Source organism: Neomonachus schauinslandi, chromosome 3, assembly GCF_002201575.2.
Source record: "Neomonachus schauinslandi chromosome 3, ASM220157v2, whole genome shotgun sequence".
Taxonomy (NCBI): domain Eukaryota; kingdom Metazoa; phylum Chordata; class Mammalia; order Carnivora; family Phocidae; genus Neomonachus; species Neomonachus schauinslandi.
Window position 1 is genome coordinate 171,259,966 of NC_058405.1, and position 23,169 is coordinate 171,283,134.

Here is a 23,169-nt window from a genome sequence, read left to right on the forward strand (position 1 = left end):
GTGGGAGAGGGAGAAGCAGGCTTCCCGCAGAGCAGGGAGCCTGAAGCGGGGCTCAATCCCAGGACCCTGGGATCACGACCTGAGCCAAAGGCAGACGCTTAATGACTGAGTCACCCAGGTGCCCCAGGATTGTTTTTGTTCAAACTAGTTATATAATGCCCCAGTATTATTTTTTCTAGTGCCATTATTTTTATACACTTTGAAAATTAGATACCAGTTATAGAAAAATCTTCTGCTTTTGGAGATAAGCTGAAAAATCTGAGGTCTTGTTTCAACTAACCTCATTCTCAAGTGTCAACATGGTTCATGTCTCTTCAAAGGGCTACCAACCAATCTACATTGTTTACACATTTACAGGGCAGAATTTGAGAATTAAGAGTTTCAGAAAGCCAAGGGTAATAGTAGGTAAGATATAAAGAAAGCTGAGTCAGCTATAGTAAATTTGGAAGTTGATTACTTTAAAAATCATCTTAGGACTCTAGATAGAAACTTTGTTATAATGGTCAAACCTTTTCCATTATTGCCTTTGTGACAGGGGTATATGGTGCATACAAAATTCTTCCCAATAACATAGGTTTCAAGAAAGCCCAAATCACAGGTCCAGCAGGCATATTAATGATGTCTTTATAAAGGGAGAAGCAAAATGGTGCTGGAAGGAAAAAGTGAATAAAACCATTTAGTATGTATATCTAAAATTTATTTCCTTATGGTAAATTTACACAGATTATTGTTATCACACCCAAAGATACATGCCTTATACTTCCCTTATTATTAACAGTTGTGAGGCCTCTGCTATCAAAGTAAGAAAAAAAAAACAAAAAACGAAATCTTGCCATTTGCAACGATGAGGATGGAACTAGAGGGTATTATGCTAAGCGAAATAAGTTAATCAGAGAAAGACATGTATCATATGATCTCACTGATATGAGGAATTCTTAATCTCAGGAAATAAACAGGGTTGCTGGAGTGGTGGGGGTGGGAGGGATGGGGTGGCTGGGTGATGGACTTTGGAGAGGGTATGTGCTATGGTGACCGCTGTGGATTGTGTAAGACTGTTGAATCACAGACCTGTACCCTTGAAACAAATAATACATTATATGTTAAAAAAAAAGAAGAAGAAGAAGATAGCAGGAAGTGAAAAATGAAGGGGGTGAAATCAGAGGGGGAGACCAACCATGAGAGACTATGGGCTCTGAGAAACAAACTGAGGGTTCTAGAGGGGAGGGCGGTGGGGGGATGGGTTAGCCTGGTGATGGGTACTAAGGAGGGCATGTACTGCATGGAGCACTGGGTGTTATACGCAAACAATGAGTCATGGAACACTACATCAAAAAATAATGATGTAATGTATGGTGATTAACATAACATAATAAAATTTTAAAAAAGGAAAAAAAAGTAAGAAAGTGTAGTAACAAATCTCTTTTTTTGAGGTGTGAAAGTTTAACTCAATAAATAAGCCTATGATAAGGGATGGCATTTTGCCAAGAGGAGTTAGAAAGGTTGAAAATCACATTTCAGAATATCTTCCAACAGATCCACCTCACGAGTGCTTAATTTAAAAACATATACAAAAATCTGCTACTAGGATAGTAGTACCAGATACGTAAGAGTTGGCCCATGAATATTGAATGAGTAAAAAGATGAATAAATGAGTCAATCCAATTGCTATACTAAACATCCATATATTATGTGGAAGAGCCCAGCTGATAGAATTTTGCATCCCAAGCATCGTGGGGTTGATGTGCCAACTACATGTTTATAGTTCTGCTGCATTCAGAACTTGTCTATGTGTGATACAACTTTCTCATTCTCAAAAGTTAAGAAAAACATTGACCTAAGCAGATTTAAAGCATGTTTTGTATTATTTACTAGCAAGGACGGTGATGTTGTGACTGACAAATTCTCAATGTTGTGGTTAAGAGGCTAAACTTTGCAGCAGACCGCTGAGTTCAGATCACAGCTATGATACTTTAAGGTTGGGTGACCGTGGCCAGTTACTTAGTCTGTTTGTGCCTCATTTCCTCTTAGTAAGATGGAGATGCACACCTTCTAGGCTTGTTGTAAAGCGTGAATCAGTTTGATGTGTGGTAAGTGCTGCAGTAGTGTTGAGGAAAACTGATACTTCATTGATTATGAAAGGCTAAGCTACAGTAGACAATATTGTCAGGAGATGATGTTACTATGCTGATTTTGAAGTATACTCACTGGTATGTGTGGGAATTCCATATTTGGAAGCAATCTGTTCTTTGCTTAATTTATAAGTCAAAAAATCCTTGGTGTGGTTGCCTTTTTGCCTTTGAGAAGAGGGCAGCAAGGCAATTAAATATTCAGTGGTGATTCCTTGGGAACACAATGCTTGGGAGATGGTGCTAAATGATCCTTGGGGTGTGTTCATCCGGTTGCTTCTGTACATTGCCTATGAGATAAAAATCCACCATTTATTAACATTAGAAAGCTATAAATGCTGCTGAGAACAATACAGAAGAAAACCTGGTAATGCTTAGAGTATCCTTGTAGCTTCCATAATTCCTTTAAAATATGTATCCCAAATGTAAATGAAGAATGCTGAACTTCACTGACTTAAGTGGCAAAAACTTTTGCCAGAGTAGAAGAGTTTTCCTGCAGGTGCTTTTTCCCAACATACTATCTTTGTAGCTGAATGTATTATAACTAATCTCAAATAAAAGTTAATGTGACAAGAGGAATTTCCCTTAATAAGCACATTACTGGGTGACTTTCCTACCTGTGTTAATGGAACACTTCTGGGCAGATGCATTTGTCTCAGGGATGTAATTTTATCTAGCAGCGGATGTGTGCCGGAAGCCATCTGATTGAGAACCTCTTTTAGCCTCATGAAGAGTTCTATCATCTTTTCTACTGGCTTTTGATCTTCCCTAGGGAAAAACACCTAACGGGAACAGAATAAAAATAAATGATGTATGTGGAGACACTGGAACCTGCACACACTGTTGGTAAGAATCTTAAAAGGTACAGTCACTTTGGAAAAAAATGTGGAAGTTAAATACTTAAACATAAGTTTAACATGCAACCTAGCAATTATATTCCTAAGTATTTATCCAAGCGAAATGAAAACATATGTCTACACCAAGATTTGTATGTGAAGGTCCATAGTGGCATCATTCACAATAGCCAAAAAAGTAGAAATGATCCAAATGAATGGACAAAGGAAATGTACATCCTTTAACTAGAATACTGTTTGGCAATAAAAAGATATGAAATACTGACACATCTTGCAATATGCATGAAATTCAAAAACATTATACTGAGTAAAAAAAAGCCAAACACAAAGACCACGTATTATATGATTAAGTGTATATAAAATGTCTAAAAAAGGAAACTCTCTAGAGACAGAAAATAGATCAGGGGCCGCATGGGCTAGAGGTCAGAATGAGAGGTAGCTGCATAGAGACATGAGGTTTTTTTTTCTGGATTGATGGAAATGTTCAAAAATTAGATTGTGGTAATAGTTGCACAATTCCATACATTTACTAAAAGAATCATTGAATTGGACACTTCGAATAAGTGGATTTTATGGTACATAAATTATAACTCAATAAAGTTGCCAAAAATAAATGATTTTAAAAGTCAGAAGGGCAAATGTCAATTACATAACTCTTCATGGATATACTATTGCTCAAAAATCATATAATATGATCCTTAAAAATCAGAAAAGCTCTGTCAAAAAGCTCATGTAATTCAAGTTTAATCATAATCCCACAACGCTTTTCTGCAGCATGAAGATACAGTGGAATTATTTAAAAATTTTAAAGTAATTTCATCCTCTCATTCATTTTATCACCAAACGTTAATTGAGTGCCTGCTATGTCCCCAGCATGGGTGAGGAGATGGTTATATGGTGGTATACCAAGTGATACCATCCCTCCACTCAAGGAGCCTTGGTCTAATAGAAGGAACAGATTTCAAACAAATCAATAAACAAGACTGGGGAATATGAGGAGGTAGAGAGAGTTTAGCTAAGATTCAAGAAAGATCTTTCCCACATGGCACCCCAATGGAGAGCAAAACAGAGGAAGAATAAGCAGAGGAAGATTATAGCAGGGCGGGAAAGATGTGTGAGGTCCATGAGGAGGGAAAGTTCTTTACATGTCCAGGAAAGTCAAAGACCACCATTATGAGCACAAGATGCAGTTGGAGAGATACCGTGAAGACACAGCCAGCTCACTAACACAGCTACTAATTTCAGTTATATTTTTTTCTAAATTATAATCAACATTACAATTTTTCTTCCAGTTCTGCCAAAATTCTGGGCATTCCTACACTGATGTGAAATAAATTGACTAGTGATGAGAAATTTTTCATTATTTTTCTTTGCAATACCTAAAAGAAGTAGGAATGGTCTTCTGCTTGTCAAATGCACATAATTAATTACTAGACTTAACAGAAAATATTTGGTTTGATATCTGCTCTGCAGAGGCAATATAAAATAAGGATTAACATTTTAGATGAATAAAATTAATAATTTCAGTTCATATGCATTTTAGTTTGTAGTTTATGTAAAATAACCATTTGTCTAGTTAATGGATATTTGCTGAGTGCCTCTCTGGGCCTGGCACTGTTCTTGGCATTTGAAATATTGAGTGGTTCCATGTAGCAGTCATGGGCCCAAGGAGTCACCAAGTAGGAAAGAGAATTTTAGAGATGGGAGGGGTTTTGCAGATCATGGGGTCCCTGTAGGAACCGAGGGATATACTTGAACAGACTGGGGAGCCACCAGAAGGTATTGAGCACAGGGTTGGCATAATGTGACTTAAATTTTAAAAGGATCACTCTGGCTGCTTAGGGATAGTGGGGCAGGGTGGTGGTGGGGAGGTTGCAAGTGTGGAGGCAGGGAGGCCAATTAAGAGGCCATTGCAGAAATACAGGTGTGAGAAAATGATGACCCAGAATAGGATTATTGATAACTAGTCTTAAAACATTTTCACCCCCTTTGCTATAACAACAATAGTCAGCCATGTTGCTTCTGGTTCTTCCTACTTTAAAGGCAAAAACATTTTTTCAGTGTTTGCAGTAACATGTAAATATTTTTGATCTAGTATAGATATAGGTGAAATAGATGTTTAATTCTTCTATGTTTATATTTTTCTTTCAGTTTTGCATTAAACAAGTACTTACGAAGCATGTACTTATTGTAAGATGAAGTCATTGCTGACTTTTCTAAACTCTGATAGTAACCCATTTGTTTTTGCATAAGTAATAGTAGTCTCTTTCTAAATTGATGGAAAAAATACACACACAAATTTTTAACACCAAAAAAGCCCCTACTAAAAAACAACAATAACAACAACAAGCTTTGCTCTAATCTTTATTATCCTACCAAATTAATGCTTGTTCACTGTAAAAATATATATGTATATACACACACACAACATCTGTATTTCATACTTTAGTATAATATATATTAAATTTAATACATGGCCTTGGATACACAAACTGAGAGTTAATAAGGCAATAATATTAATTTCCTCATCTATAAAATGTGCAAATTTGCAGTATATGATCACTAAGGTCCTATTTAGCTCTAAAATAAAGCTATAATTCCAAAAGCTATATAAATGGATCTCATTCGTTACAGTATCAGGGAGCATACTCATGTAATCAAATGTATTTGTACTAAACTGTGAATATAAAATATTTCAGCAATAGCAACTTGCCTTGTATGTGAAGTTGTAAATGTCCAAGTAGTGCAGGAGGGTGAGTTCAATGAGGTAAGACTGCCGGGATCTTTCTGGAAGAGGCAGGCTGCAGAATTCCTTCATTGCATTCTCCATTTTGGAATAGGTCATATTAGCATCACAAGAATGCAACCAGAACACATGAGAAATAATCTGCAAATTGGAGGTAGAAAAATATTCAGTTGTGAATCCTTTGAGAACTATCTCTCAAAAGAAGGGTTTTTCTTTATTCTTAGACTTCATTTAAAAATATGATAAATTATACTCCAAGTCAAAGATATATATATTTTTTTCATTTAAAGCACTAATCACAGGGCGCCTGGGTGGTTCAGTAGGTTAAATGTCCAACTCTTGGCTTCAGCTCAGGTCACAATCTTAGGTTCATGAGATCAAGCTCTATGTTGGGCTCTGTGCTTAGCATGGAGTCTGCTTGAGATTCTCTCTCTCTCTCTCTGCCCCTCCCCCCTGCTCATGTGCGCTCCCTCTCTCTCTCTCTCCAATAAGTAAATAAATCTTTAAAACAAAAATAAATCACTAATCACAATAAATAAATAATCACAATAAAACTACAAAGAGCCAGAGTTCACTGGAAAGCTTAAAAAACAAGATGGAGAAAAAGAGACAAAGAAGTGTCGTGATGATTCTGAGATTTCCTGTTTGAACAACTGAGTGAGTGATCTACCAAGAAAGAATTGATCAGGACTTAAGTTTGGGAAAAATATTCGTTTAAGACTCATTTTTCCTTTAAAATTTTATTTAGTGTATTTAAATTGCATTTTGTTTTTAAAATAATTTGAAGTTATAATCTTATATAAGAACCTCTGGTTATCTCTATCAAGAGATAAAGGGCAAAGAACAAAAAGCCCAGAATTACATAATAATGTGAATCAACCATCCTGGACAGTGATGCTGTGTGAAAAGTGAGGTGTGTATATGAGAAGTAAGAAGTCTCTATTGCCATTGAGTTGAAATCAAGAGAAAAGTTTAGGAAATTCAAGATTGTTGAAAATCTCCTCTCTTTCCTTTTGAAAGTAGTTAAGAATGTACACTCCTCATTTATGTTTTTATTTACTAAAATGAACCTGCTCTTCAGAAGCCAAACACTTGATTACTGAAATTAGATCTTAGGATAAAATGAGTAAAAGGTGAGATCAAAGGGAAAAGGTCAATGACTATTCGCTAGAACAAGAGGGAAGGCAAAGCAGTTTTAATTTTTGTATGAGGGAACCAATGAACAGGACACAAGTAAACCTAAATATTTCCCTAAGGCAGTCTTCAAGGCTTTCAAAAAACTTTATCCGATATTGGAGAATAGCTGGGCTGTGCTTAGAAATGACACTGTCACACGTAAGTTTTGAACAGATGAGGCTTTAAGCTCTGCAGTTCTTTTGGAAAATTTCTATGACATTTCCAGACAATGGACTTGGAAAAGGGATAAAAGAAGAGACATTTCAAATGGAAAGCCCTATTATCAGCCTATGAGGAAATGACGTTATTCATTGTCATACCCAAACATGTTCACTATACCCACAAACTTGCCCAGAGTTCCCTGGATCCTATCTATTTTATATCCTATGTTTTGTCTTGGGACTTATAAAAAGCCAAACTGAGTATTCATTTCAACAAATTGTAAATGGTCTGGGTTTTTTTTCCCCAATTAGATTACTGAAATCTGACTTTGATGTCATTATAATAGACTGTGCAAATTTATCTCAGAAAATGTGATTGTGATTGTGCATATATGGAATTATTGAAGGCACCACTTATTTAAAAAAACCATCTAGGGGTAAGGAAAAGGAGAGCACAAAGGAGGGAAGATGAAGGAGAAGGAAAACTAGAAGGAAAGGAAAAGATAGTAATAAACGTCTTGCTTTAGGATTTTTCTTCTAACCCCACAAGGAATTCAGCCTCTAATTTTATCATTTGCATGGAAAATTCAGCAGATCTGCAAGCAACTTCTCAGTGTTTTACTGATAAGTGCTCAACAAATACTACACATGATTTAAACTTTTAAGATCTGGCTATAAGTACAACTATATTATGCCCCACCTCAGCTCTGTTATCAGGGATAGGAAGGGCCAGCAGACTCTCAATACTCCTATTGGACATGCCTGTCGTTCTCCTCAGTTCTTTCTTCAGCTCTTCAACATTTTTAAACATTTCTATTAACTGACCTGCAAGAAAAAAAAAAAAAAAAAAACAACACACGTGTTGGTTGCAATGTAATTCTTTTTAAGTTGTTGTACTAACATAAGAGAAGTCTTCTAGACTAAAACATACACTCAACATACATGCCTTGTGTCAGGAGCAGAGATCTCTCTTTTGGCGAACCCTGCATCTTTAGGATCTATTTCTATCTGATTTAGACTTGTTCCAATTATGACATCATTGACCCAAGGTAACAGATTGTTCTGGGTTATAAATTCTCCTTAGATGTCTACAACACAAGGTTGATTAAAAAAATATGGTTTCCTCACAGACTTTGATCACATAATGCAATAAATATATATCCCTCCATTTGATTTAAAACATCACACAAATTCAAAATGCTTTTCAACCTTGGATCATATAATATTGTCAACTTAGGACAAGATTTGCTAAATCTACAACATAATGCTGCAGAGCACACTTGCTTAACTTTGCCCAGCACGTTACAGTTTATCAAGGATTTTTAATAGTCATTACCTCACTTTTTTTTTTAAATTTTTTATTTTTTCAAACATTTTTTTTATTCTTATGTTAATCCCCATACATTACATCATTAGTTTTAGATGAAGTGTTCCATGATTCATTGTTTGTGCATAACACCCAGTGCTCCATGCAGAACGTGCCCTCCTCAATACCCACCACCAGGCTAACCCATCCTCCCACCCCCCTCCCCTCTAGAACCCTCAGTTTGTTTTTCAGAGTCCATCGTCTCTCATCATTACCTCACTTTTAAGTAGAATGTGTTTAACCTCAAACTTTTTTAGGACTGTGATTATAATTTTTTCATATCTGGGTCATTTAATGCATAACAAATGATATTTTGACTTTATTTTAGCAGATTATCATCTCCATTCTGCAAATATCTCTCGATTTCTTCATGAAGTATCCCTTATTGCAAATATACCCTCTTTATTTTTGGACTTAGTGCCCTTCGAATTTTGTGGCTGCCTGTTGTCCAAAATTCTGAATGCCTTTCTTTTCAGTACTGAGGTATTATGCCAAGAAGAAAAGTATTGCATGGGACATCAAGCTCAGAATACTAATAGGAGGTTCTGAATTGAGATTTCTATAGACAGCAGTGCATCTTTTTATTTTTTAAATCAGATTATTTTCATGGAAGTAAATAAATTCCATCCTAGCTAATGCACTTTAATATATCAGACAAATAAAAGGTGAATGGCCTAACTAGTTAAAATTTTGAAGATCTTTTTGCTGTGAAATCAAATTTCCCTATTTCATCCTCTGCTGGCTTTCTGTATGTTTATTTTAGACAAGTAACCAAATTTGAAAGCTTCAGATTTCTCATGTATAAGGGCAGATACAAAGCAGATTTGGTTGGGAACTTCAAAAAAGCCTTTCTTAAACTGCAGCATGAGAATCACACGCATTCTTATGAGACAACACTTAAAATAAATGGGGGTGGGGAAGCACCTGGTTTTTCAGAAGGGTCTGCGCTGTTATTGACATGCAGCATGGCTTCCATGATTGGCATTAACCGTGTGATATTTTCCAAGTAATTCATTTGCAGTGCCTGTTCTAGCAACCTGGAACAAAACAGAAGAGAAGAAGAAGCTGAACTAAGCATATCCATAATTATTTGAGAAGGGGTTTCCCCAAGGAAACAGGCAATGAAGATACTTACCAATCCATATTTAAATTCATTTTGCTTGGATCCCCAGTAAGCAAATCCCTCAGTTTTTTAGATATAATATTGTCATGGTACAGTAAGTTGGTTGCTATTTCGGTGCCAAGCTCTGCTGCTTCGAGGAGCTGCACATGAAATGCACTTTCTTCACATAGGTCCCTAAAGTTCACGTCAGAGAGCTGGCACATTCTCTCTATTGAACTGAAAGTTTCAGATTCACAAAGAAGTTCGGTCAAGTTTCGAAGTTGAGAGAGCTTTCCAGAAAGGGGAAGGAGTGGGAAATAGATTAGTTATATTATTATAAATATTTGGTAGTTGATAATAAGTAACCAAAATTGATTTACTTCAAAAAAACACTGTGCATATGTTTTTAGTTAGTTGGCATTTGGCAAGTTTTACTGCAAAGCATTATTTTCTGTCACTTGAGTTTATTGCTTTCTTAAGAATTTTATAAAACTTTTGGAACTATTAGACCTGTATTTCCCAACTGGACTCAGATCTTGTAGATTCAAAGGTTAAAAAAAATGTGGTTTAGTTTTATCTCATTTAAATCACAAATACTTCAACTAATTTATATTTTAGTATATGTTTTAAGTCATGTGGAAAGGCAGAGAGCAAAGCAGTTTTGGAAAAAAAAAAAAGTCTTTCTTCCTCGTATGCATTAGGATGACTACTGTAAGTAAAAGAGAAAGAAGGAACGAAAATGTTAGTGTTGGGAAGGATGTGGAGAAACCGGAACCCTTGTGCACTGCTGGTGGGGATGGAAAATGATGCAACCACTGTGGAAAACAGTATGGAGTTTCCTCAGTAATAAAAACAGAATTACTGGTATGATTCAGCAATCCCACTTCTGTGTATATACCCAAAAGTATTGAAAGTTGGGTTTCAAATAAATATTTGTGCACCCAGGTCCATAGCAACATTATTCACAATAACCGAGAGGCAGACACAACCCAAGCGTCCACTGACAGATGAATGGATAAACACAATGTAGTATATAGATACACAATGGAATATTATTCAGTCTTAAAAAGGAAAGAAATTCTGACACATGCTACAACACGGATGAACCTTGAGGACCTTGTGATGTGTGAAATAAGCCAGTCACAAAAAGACAAATACTGGATGATTTCATTTAAATGAGGAATGTAGAGTAGTCAAATTCATAGTGATAGAAAGTAGAATTGTGGTTGCCAGGGGTTAGGGGGAGAGGGGAAGAGGTGTTATTTTAATAGGTACAGGGATTCAGTTTTGAATTATTAAGAGAGTTCTGGAGATCGGTTGCACAACAATGTGGATGCATTTAACAAGACTGAACTGTACAGTTAAAAATGCTTCAGGTGGTAAATTTTATATTACGTGTATTTTACCACAATTAAAAAATTCATTGACAAGAAAAAAGCTTTTTTAAAATGCAGCATGTGAATCACATGCATTTTAATAAGACTGCATTTAAAATATGAATGGGAATACATTTGGATTTTCAGAAGTGTCCGCACTGTTTTGGACATTATCTTCTACTCTCTTATCTATTGAGGGAAACTGGGTGCCTTTGTTCTCTGGAAGTGCTTAAAAGTTCTGTTGTGCTTGGAAGCTACCCTGGAGCTATTCCTTTTAAGAAGTCAAATAATTTGCAATGACGTGGATGGAACTGGAGGGTGTTATGCTGAGCGAAATAAGGCAATCAGAGAAAGACATGTATCATATGACCTCACTGATATGAGGAATTCTTAATCTCAGGAAACAAACTGAGGGTTGCTGGAGTGGGGGGTGGGGTGGGAGGGATGGGGTGGCTGGCTGATAGACACTGGGGAGGGTATGTGCTATGGTGAGTGCTGTGAATTGTGCAAGACTGTTGAATCACAGATCTGTACCACTGAAACAAATAATGCAATATATGTTAAGAAAAAAAGGAAGAAGAAGATAGCAGGAGGGAAAATGAAGCGGGGGAAATCGGAGGGGGAGACGAACCACGAGAGACGATGGACTTTGAAAAACAAACTGAGGGTTCTAGAGGGGAGGGGGGTGGGAGGATGGGTTAGCCTGGTGATGGGTATTAAAGAGGGCACATTCTGCATGGAGCACTGGGTGTTATGCACAAACAATGAATCATGGAACACTGCATCAAAAACTAATGATGTAATGTACGGTGATAAACATAACAATAAAAAAATTTTTAAAAGAAGTCAAATAATTTGGGATGCCTGGGTGGCTCAGTCGGTTAAGCCTCTCACTCTTGATTTCAGCTCAGGTCATGATCTCAGGGTCATGAGATTGAGCCCCACATTGGGCTCCATGCTGAGTGTGGAGCCTGCTTAAGATTTCCTCTCTCGCTCTCCCTCTGCCCCTCCTCCTCCTCTGTCTTAAAAAAAAAAAAAGACAGAGAGAGAGAGATGGAAGTCAAATAATTTGGAGCAACACCTAAGAAAGCAAATATATGTGTCATTCATTGCAACTCAATTTCAATCAGAAGTTGCATTTTGATAGAAATGAAGTATTTTATGATACAGGCAAATGTTTAGGGATGTTTCTTTCCATATATCAAATGGGAAAGGCACGATTATGTGTCTTAGATGAAAGATTTATAGTAACTACATGTAGGCACTAGCAATTAAACACTGATCATCTTAGATAGTAAATATCATTGGTCTATTTTTTACTGTATTTAATATTCTAATTGACTTCTGGCTTTGAACTATCTAAAATAGCCTCATGCATATTAAAATTCTACTCACTAGTCTTACTGCTATGAGAAAATTTCCATTACAGGTCCAATTGTTTTATCAGCTGTAACTACGTGTTTGCCACTCTATTCCTTCCTTTGATTTTCCAAATAATAGATATGATTAAATTTCTAATGAATGGAGTCAAGCCTTCCTGCCACATCCTTCAGTGACTTTTCATGATTTTTTAAAGAAAAGGATAAATACTGGTAGCCCAATAAATTTGTTTTAATCAAGCTTTGAGGGTATAGTAAATGTGAGATTTTTACTCAGTAGAGACCTAAATATACACACGTATATATTTTGACCCAAATACATTTTTTAATTGCAAGTTTGGCATACATGTATGAGAAACCAGTAAAAGTCCATACAGTATAATCTTCGCTTGATAAAAGTTATTGAAGGAAAAATTGGAAATCTAGCCATGCTACTGAAGTAGAATTGGTTCTCTGAAATAAAGGTTTAATTCAGGGTCAATAATATGGAATGCATTGTGGAGCACATCCATCAAGGAGCAACCTGAAGGTCATATAGTATTTGTCATTATTTACTACTTTCTTCTAAGAGCAATACATGCATTAAATTTTTAGAAGCTTCATGGACCATTAATAGTCAATCTTAAATCCAGAGAATTAAAATTCTCTCTTCAAAAGTGTGTCAAATCCAGATTGTAGGTTTGTCAGAACCTCATGTACAGTCCTTTCTCCTTTATCATGACCCTGGTCCACATAGTGAAAAAGGTCTCAGGTCAAATGTGAACAATGACCCATAACTAACTCCATGTCCAGCTGTGACTGAATTCCCCAGTGCCTGTGGTCCCTGAATGCATCTGAATCAGAAATGTAAGTTACATTTAAGTAAGAACTCAAAATATCGGGGCACCTGGGTGGCTCAGTTGGTTGGGTGTCCAACTCTTGATTTTGGCTCAGGTCATGATCTCAGGGTCGTGAGATCGAGCCCTGCATTGGGCTCACTCTGGGCATGGAGCCTACTTAAGATTCTCTCTCTACCTCTTCCTCTGCCCCCACTCCCCCTCAAAAAAAAAAAAAAACCCTCAAAATATCATAGGTATAAAAGTGATAAAACAGCAGTGCTCCTGGGCTCTTGGCAAGTAAATGCAGGGGAAAGGAACCTATTTAAAAATTTAAAGGTGTTATAATAAAAATATTGTGTTACCCATATTTCTGCCCAATATGGGGAATATCCACTTTATGTATAGTTCCCCAATCAGGAAGCTATTCTTCTCACAATGAAGGAAGGAGAAAACACAAAAGCTCAGGAAGAGTACAGTGTTGGAACTAGAAAAGAGGGATAGGAACAGAAGGAGAAGTCACTTTTGAATGGCAAGCATTTGACATTTTGGAGGGTCTAAACCTTCTTAGAAATGCCATGAGTAAAGTTTTAGAATGGGTAGGCCCTAACTGACTGTCACAATTAAGACACTAATTACCGGGGAAGGCAAAGCAAGGAAGTTAAATCATCTCTTGCTATAAAACTGTAAGAATTTATCTTCATTCTTTTAGTGATACATACTGAATATTTTCCATGTGTCCATACGCCCAGTGCTGAGAATACAATAGTAGAGGGACAGACTTAGCAACGTTCCTCAGGGAGCTTACAGTCTTGGAATGTAGGGCTTCTGTTAATTGCAGATAGCTGCCATGCTTCTTGTAAATGACAACAGACTTTCTACCCAAAGGACAGGATTGCAGTTTATTTCCACTTCTGTGGCTTCTAGAACTTTTTTCATAATGTAACCCTGAAGTGGAGCAGTATAGTCAAAATGTGAATGCTGTTTTAAATTATTCTTACATCTATTTCCCATTCCATGAGTGTAATTGATTGAGAATGCATTGTTTCAATTTCCCTGGTGTATATTTTGTGCTGCCTGATTACTTCACAAGTTGAGAACTACAATGAATAATTGTCCAGGTGACACAGTTATATCACCAGGGCTCTCTTTTAACACCCTCATTTGTTCACACATCCATGAGTTGTCTTAAGTTCCTACTATGTGGTAAATGTGGGGCTTTAGAGATACAGAGGCTACATTTTATCTGAGTTTACCCTCTAGGGAGGGAAACAGACCTTACTTATACAACAAGTTATAATGCTAAGTAATAAGTTCCAAAAGCCAGAAATCTCGCTGCTATCAGACTCCTCTTCTTTATGCCCACTGGCTGCCGCGTTGTGTCACCTAAACTCCTACCCCATTCTTGAAACTGTCTCTTCCTTCTTTCTCTGCCATTGACAAAGTGCAGGGCTCACGTTTTGCTTAGGTTACTGCAGATATCACCTACTTGGCTTTTCTTCAATCTGTCCTCCATAGTCCTCCCAGAGAGTTCTCTTTCTAAAATGAAAATTTTACTTTCTTCAAATGCACAACATTCCAGACCAGATTCAAACTCCATGACTAAGCAGAAAGAGGACTTTGGGATCTGGGCCCAGTCTCTCTGCAGTCCCCTTTCCTGCCTCTCCCATAGGCACCTTCTGCTCCAGACGGGCACAGGACTGCAGGTAACCTGTATCTGTCCTCCAGGTTCATACCTCTGTCTTAATAAATGCAGGTCTCTATGTGTGGAATGTAGGACTGTAACCTAATCCTACTCAGCCTATAAGAGCAAGTATTATCTCTTCCATGAAATATCTCCTCTCCACCTCCATTCCCTACAATTGGAGTTAAATCTCCCACCTCCATACACAGAATCCTGTCCATCCACATACCACAATACTTATCTCACTGTGTTATAATTATTGGTCTGCTTTTCCATCTGCTACAGTGGATTGCTATAAGGACTTTGGGGTTAGAGATTATGTCTTTTAATAAATAGATTAGTGTTATGGGACCATAGATCATGGATTGAATGAATGAATGGATAAATATTATGTGCACACAAAGCCATTATCCTGGCTGGGAAATAGAGAGAAAGGCAATACTCTAATATTATAGAAGTGACATCTAAACTTGTCCTTGAAGGATGAGTAGGAATTTTCCAGATGAATGCATAACTTCCTTTTCATTTGCACAAATTAAGATACTGCTAAATTAGGTGCATTAGAAATTTTAATTTGTGTAGAAGATCAGGAGAAAATGGAGGTAACCTCACTAGCATTACCTACTTATAATACACACGGACATATGTTTTGGATGTAATTAGACCATCTTGACTATACAGAAAGTCATCTTGTTTGCCCTGAATAAACCAGTTCTAATTTTGCTTTATCCCTGCCTACCTAAATTCAATTACACTGCTGTTCTTACTAGGAAAGCTGCTTTCAAATTTTAATAGGGTTATTTAAGAAATGAATTATCATGATAACCTGTATACTATATGCATGAGCTAAACAAAGAATAATAGATAAATGTGAACCAATTCAAACTTCAGAGTTTAAAATTTTTTTCATTGCTTTCCCTCCTTTTTTTAATACCATACATCTTAATATGATTTATTAGTTTCTGCTTCTGATGACAATAAAAATAAGGTTAGTCAACTTCTGAGATTTTTGCACACTGTGAAGTCTAAACACTAGCTTTTAAGATCAACTTTTGTAGTTTTAAAAACTGAGGCCAACTTAAATTAGAAATCATATTATGAGTACTATTCTGAAATTACGAAGCTTAACGAGGTAACTATATTATTAGCCATTCCTTTATGTATGTGAATACTGCAATTAGGCCTTTATTGGTCATTTCATATAGAGATATCCACTAATTAAGAACAAAATGCCATTTTCTAGCACAAGAACCCTTTTGTCCCCCTTTTTCTGGCATTAATCTAGTCAAAATAGGACAAATGTTTATGAAGATACAGATTTAAAACTTAAACTGAAATACATCTCGCCAGAGCATTACAGACAATGTCAAGGTTTATTTATTTATTTTTTCTTTCATGACTTACTTTTGATTTCAGGACTTCAGGAACTGAAGAAAAGTAATCCTCATAAAAACCATTTTGAAGAAAAGATTTTTTAAATGAAATTATGGACTGCAGGAGTCTTAAATTTTCTGTAAAGGAAGAGAGAAGATTTACCTTATGTGAACTGCAAGGTCATTTAGGAAACCCATTTGAAAAACACCTTTATCCTAATTTATTGCTAAGTTTTTCCTAAGATAATGGCCTAGTTCAACCTAAGTATAAGACAAGTGAAAATTTAACCTTTCCTTGAACTGTGGAGACTAGAGAGTTCATTATTTTAAAAATATTCATAGATATTCTGCTTAGAGATAAAAATATTTCTAGCAAAGGTGCTACACATTTTTGGCTCTTTGTGAACTAAATCTGCTTTTATTTCTGACTTTTTGATAGACTGTTAAGTTGAAGTGTTTGGGGGAGAATAGATTGCATAATCACTGTGACACATATACACCCTTCCAACCTTGATTAATTCAAGCCTAGTAAACAGAGACCACGCTTAAATACTTGTGCTATTTGCTTGCCATTAAGTCTCAAGAAACTATTTTCGTGTGGGAAAAGTAAATATAGATCCCTTGGAAAAGGTGAGAAATTCGATATTTTCTCTTGAAAAAGGAAAAGAAACATTTGATTAAATGCCATCTTCATGGTTGTCCATGTAGGCAGAAAATTGAAAATAAGGTGTATAAGGGTGGGAAGTAAAAATAGTCTGCCACACAAAAATCCTTTGTTTATATAATTTACACATGCTTTGGGAAGTCTATATTATCATTCTTCATTGTTTTTTGATAACTAAGATTATTAAGGACACAGAAAATGCCATGAAGGGTTATATGAACTACTAATAATTCCAGAAACTTGGAGAGTTTGTTTGGGTGGTCATTATCATATTCTCTGTTACATGGCTATCGTAAATTAAAGTTTGTCCAGGTGGCCAGAAGTACTAGCAGCAGGAACAGAAGTAATAATATAATAACACAATTAGATATTCCCTTCATATATCAAACTACCAAACTGAAACTCATGCGTATGGAAACTAAAATCTTTTAAAAACCTTTCTATTTTTTTAAGCAAATGTCTTAAAAGACTTACTACTTTAGAACAGAATTAGAACCCTAAGCAGCATTTTGACTACTAAGAAGAGTATTACCTTGTGATCCCCTGGCCAAATTGCCAGTGACATTTCTCACACATGCCAAGTAAGGAATATAAGGACTATCTGCTGATATATTTAAGAGAGCATCTTCAAAGTTTTCCAGTATTAGAAGCCTATAGAATTAGAAAAGAATATATAAATTAAGTCATATAAAAAGAGAATAAAGTTATTTTGTTGAGATCATTTAAGTCCCTGGTTGTTTGGCATTAGTTGACTCGGGCATCGAATTTGGAAGTAGGACGTCTTCCTCCATCTGGTCTGAGTGCACACTGGCTCTGTCTCCTCTGATCGCTTACTTCTCCATGGACATTAGATTTAGTTATTTTAATATCCAGTCATAAGTGATCTTAAGATTATTTCTAGGCAGGGCGCCTGGGTGGCTCAGTTGGTTAAGCGACTGCCTTCGGCTCAGGTCATGATCCTGGAGTCCCAGGATCGAGTCCCGCATCGGGCTCCCTGCTCAGCAGGGGGTCTGCTTCTCCCTCTGACCCTCCCCCCTCTCATGCTCTCTCTATCTCATTCTCTCTCAAATGAATAAATAAAATCTTTAAAAAAAAAAAAAGATTATTTCTAGGCATGTCCATATGAAAGAAAAAAATTATGGGGCTAGGGTTGTCAGATGAAATACAGGACTCCCAGTTAAATCTGAATTTCAGATAAACAATGAATAATTTTTTTCTTTTTTTAAATGATAATTTTTCAGTGTAAGAACAACCTATGAGTCTTCTATGTTTTTCTTTTCTTTTCTTTTTCTCCTCTAAATCTGGCAGACCCCTCTGGACCTCAGTTTTTTCCCTTGTCAAATGAGATGCAGGGGGCTGAATGATCTGCTAATCCCTTCCACCTATAACATTCTTCAAATAAATATATTTAATTGTGATTTAAAAAAATAGTGGACTCTAATTGAACAATATAAGTTCCTTCCTTTTCTTTAAACAACCAATTCAGTGTTTCCAAATTAACCACTTTCAGGTCTCCCTTTAAACTGACTGGCATGTGAGAATATAGCCTAGGATTTCTGAGGCATCAGTATGAGTGAGTAAATATGTGTGTGTTGTGCGTGCTCTGTCACTTCAACTATGAGGCTGCATCTCTTTATTTTGTAACATCTTCCCTCAGTGTTTATGATTGAATTTCATGTACAGGAGAGATAGAATAAATGTCAATAGCTGATTTGGGGACCATCTATTTCAAATCAAACTGCACAATACACAAATTAACCAGTTCTGTCAGATGTTTAACTTAGATTTTATTCAAATACTAAGGGAAGACACTCATCCTGGCATAGCTAGTAAACATGTAGGAAAATGTTTGCATTAACGTCAAAGTAGTCTTAGGGTATTTAGATGTGGGTTAATACTACTGGGTCCTTGAAGAACTTTAAAGAGAAAATCTACAGCAAGAGAAGTCTCTAATGTGGCAGTCAGAGCACAGTTAACTCGTCAGATAGCTGACCTTCATTTAAATACAATTGATAGGGGCACCTAGGTGGCTCAGTCAGTAAGCATCTTCCTTCTGCTCAGGTCCTGATCTCAGGGTCCTAGGATGGAGGCCGCATTGGGCTCCCTGCTAAGCGGGGAGCCTGCTTCTCCCCCTGCCCCTCCCCCCACTTACACTCTCTCTCTCTCTCTCTCTCTCTCTCTCTCAAATAAATAAAGTCTTTAAAAAAATAAAAAAAATTAAATACAATTGATAGCCTCCACACTAAAAAAAAAAAAGTAATCATTTCCATGTATTGTAGTTATTATAGCATAGAGCCATTTGCATCTTGGTATAGTGCTCAAAAGAAAAATATTGGTCTAACCCTCTATGTGGAATGAACAAAGGATTCTCATGGTGAATTTTCAAGCTTAAAATAGAAGTAGAAGAATGTTGCACTAAAAGTGACCTTGAAATATTATCTAAGCCATTCTCTTAGTTTCAGGAAGAACATCTGATTGCCAAGACTTTGGCGATTACATTTAATATACTCTGAAAATTAAGATTCCATATCTATGTTCCACTGCTTTAGCATAAATATCTAATTATTCTTTTAAAACATTTAATTTATGTATTTTTGTATATAATCCTACTTATTTTCCAAGAATATTTGCAATGAAAGATGAGCTTATGTGTACATTGTGTGAGTGTACACACACACACAAACAGAATAATACAAATAATAACCTTAGGACAAAAATAATAAGGAGAGAGAAGAGCAATGAGGGAAAAATATTTTTAAGCAGCCTTCTTTAGAAAATTCTGGACCAAAAAAATCTTTTATCTTATGCCAGATATTGCCGTTCTGTGATTATTTTAAAATGGGAATGGAAAGGAAGTCTAAATATAAGAAATCCCTTAATTTCATCAATCTCAACAAGAACCATCTTAAAAGTATTGAATTCTTCCTAATAAACTGTCAGCTGGCTGCCAGCAACTACATTGTTTGTGGAATTTGTGGTCTGAAGTGCTAGTATTATCAATGCTATGGATGCCTCAAGGCTCTGGTAAAGGTACCTGGTTTCAACAATAAGCATACACTCGTCTCAATACAAAGGTCTTTTTTTTTTAAGTATTTTTGATGGTCTATAAGACCTGATTTTTTGGAACATGGCATCCTAGCTAGGGGAAAATTATCCAAGGTTGCTTGACTGCTCTGGAAAGAGCACCTAGTTCAGCCACCTTAGGGGAGGAGAAAGGTAGAAGCAGACATAGGAGGTAGCTGTTTATGGAAGGAATTTGCCTAGAATTTATCCAGAGTTCGAGAACTTCTCATTAAATAATAGAAAGTTTATAAACAACTGCATAGATCCTATTTCAGAAAAAAAATTAAAATGGCTAAAAATAAGTCCTGTATTTCATTTTATTTGTACAAATTTCATTAGAGCAGAAATATATCCTTTGGGACTAGAGTCAAAAAATTGCAACAGTATAATTTATCAGGCCAAAACAACGTCTACATAACAGGCCATCTAGTCTCTAAATTTGCCTATAGGAATTTACTTCAATCAGCTTCTGCGGGCGCCTGCATGCATTCCCTACTATGATTATTACAGTTACTTCAGAGCACTGCTTACATTAATGGTCTTTAGAAGCCAACGCTGCTGCTGTCATTTCCACTGCCTGTTTTGGGGACAACATATTTACATGCCCCATAAGAGTCCAAAATTAAATTATCTATAAACAGTTTTACCTATGTGAATGCTGTGGAAGCAAACAAATTTTGTATTACCTTGACTGGCTTAAGAGATACTGTGATTTTTAAAAACCAAAATAAATCGTAATGTGAAAAATTAGATGCTTATACAACTTTCATAATGAAAGACCTTAAACAAGTTGGAAATTGGACCTCCCCCTAGATTTTCCTCAGAGACATAAGATCTCTGTGGAGACAGGACACACTGGATCTAGTTATATACAATGTTACAACTGAAAAAGAGATGCTCATGTTGCATTCTCCAAAAGTGTCACTGGATAATCTGAAAAAATAAGTTTCAACTTTACTACATTTCAGCTATGTCCATTTCTTGGTCAGTCAATAGTGGATTTTTCTATTTCAAAGTCTTACAAATTGATAAAAGAATTATGTTTATAAATTGTGTTGATTGCTTACTCAGACAAGTTACCTATTAGTTTAGAAAAAAACCCAGCAGACCAACAAAGAAAGACTTACTGTGCAGCCAGGCTGCTTGGGGAGAGTAACTGCCCATCTTCCTCACGCCACACATGCGTCACATTATCACGGCCACCTAGAGAAATGACATTTATGTAAGTAAGTGTTTAATAAACATGTTTGCTTCAAGGATTTATTTTTCTTAGCAAAAATCATCACAGCTAAATAAATGGGAAGAAAATGCAGAAATATCTGCAGAATTTTTCTCCAAAGGATTTTACAAAACATATCTATGCTCTTTTTGTTGGAAACATTCAAGATATTTATAGGTAATAGATGCCTGCTAATCAGAATAACCCCAATGGTCAAGCACATGCATTTCTAAGAAATTCTTTCTCTGTCAAAACATTATTTTATCCTAAGACCCGTATGCACAGGTGACTCTTGAATACTATAATGCAGATTGTCTACCACGTGATTTGTTAAACAAATGAGGCCCAATTTCAGTCTTACAGGTCACTGGATTTTTTTGCCTTCAGTTGTCAAGAATGTACCTTAGGAAACATCTGCTATCACTAATCTATATTTTCCATCTTTCAAAAAGCAGCCACTGATTTCAAATGAATGCAGCTGTGAATGCAAATTGGTTCATATTAACAGAACCGTTCTGAGTGGTCTCAAATAATACGAAGGTTCAAAGTGTGGAAGGCAATCGCTAACTAATGGAAACCATACGGGAAGGTCTAATTCAACACTGTGAATTGCCCCTCCAAGTTAAATAGGTTGCTGATTCACCTTGCCACATAACATTGTATCATAAAAGAATAAGTGTGCAACAGTATTCACATGAAAAATTGAACATGAGAGTACTTTTAATGGCTACTGCATAAATAAAAATAAATCCAAAGCTTTCATTTAGCCCCTTAGGGAAATGGGATCAATTCTTGCAGGCTTCTCTTGAGACACTACTTATTCCTTATAATCCAGTATATTTCAGTGCTGGTATTTTTAACACTGATCCAATTTCTTTCAATAGGCTATTTTATTACTGGTGTTAATAGTTCTCCCATTGTCCCTAGTTAGTGTGTTCTAAAGGCTTTCCATAAAGGTCCTATTGCAAAACTATGCAATCATCCATACTTTTCTGGTGCTGATCAATGAGTTTATTGAAATTAGTATGTGTGTAAAAAAGACTATCACTAAATGAAAGACCTCCTTGTCCACCTCTGTATCAGAGTTGTATTAGTAATGTTTGTACCATTCCTAGTACCTGGCTTTTCCTAGTTGTATGAGTAATGTTTGTACCATTCCTAGTACAGGGGCTTTTTCAGTTTTCCTGTTCAGCAGAGTGGAGTTTTCCTGTGCTCCACTCAAGGTGCAGCTGAATTTTATTACTCTAAAGATAACAATGCAGCAGTGAGTTAAAGAACCAAGAATGAAGATACCCAGAATAAATAAACCCAGTTAATAATGGTAATACCTACTGTTTGTTGGCATGCATATATAGAAGAATCAAGGATACAGCTCTGTTGAGATTTATGCATTTGCAATGTAAAAGTATATAAACCATTTTTCCAAGACCAAATCTTGCTCAGTTTGAATTCTTATGTAATGCTGAGCAAGTTTATTGGCATTTGTATACTATATGGTTATGAAGTTTGTCTTCCTCATTAAGCTATTAAAATGAGTAACTAATAGAAATTAATTTTGTACATATCAATGATAGACGACACTGAGTAAGGACCTTTCCCCTTGACCACTTTTCCCTCTGGACTATAAAATACCTTGGAAGAAATAATGTACTAAATAGATATTACTTCTTTTTTATTTGTAGGATTAGGCATATTTAAAAATGGCACCCATTGACATAGAAAGAAACCTAGTACACAAATAACCTCTTCATCAGTAAGGACGGCTTTCCATTTAAAGAAGTAATTTCATATAATTTACTACTTTGCAAAAGAACAAACTTCAATGAGTCACAAAGATAATCTCTGTTCTCAAAACTCCGTGTTTATAAATGGAAATACTAAAGCATATTAACTGAGGCAGGGATCTTCACTGGGGCAGAGCTGAGAATTAGATCCCTAAGACAGGAAATTAGGAGACAATCTTCTTGTTTATTAGAATCTCCGTATTATCATGGTTGCTGAGGAGTTTCCTAAGGAAACTTGAAAGTGTGTTGAATCTCAGACAGGGGATCAGAAAGGTTTGTAG

General features: G+C 36.1%; 1 protein-coding gene across 1 annotated transcript in view; it reads right to left on the reverse strand.

The window, feature by feature from the left end:
• ABCA12 (ATP binding cassette subfamily A member 12) overlaps positions 1–23,169 on the reverse strand; it is a 168,926-nt gene that overhangs the window by 66,191 nt on the left and 79,566 nt on the right. Inside the window, 10 exon segments of the mRNA XM_044913734.1 lie at positions 510–649; positions 2,206–2,416; positions 2,744–2,908; positions 5,694–5,867; positions 7,764–7,888; positions 9,354–9,466; positions 9,565–9,821; positions 16,190–16,296; positions 17,355–17,473; positions 21,013–21,088. Of these exon segments, the coding sequence (XP_044769669.1) occupies positions 510–649; positions 2,206–2,416; positions 2,744–2,908; positions 5,694–5,867; positions 7,764–7,888; positions 9,354–9,466; positions 9,565–9,821; positions 16,190–16,296; positions 17,355–17,473; positions 21,013–21,088 (1,487 nt within the window).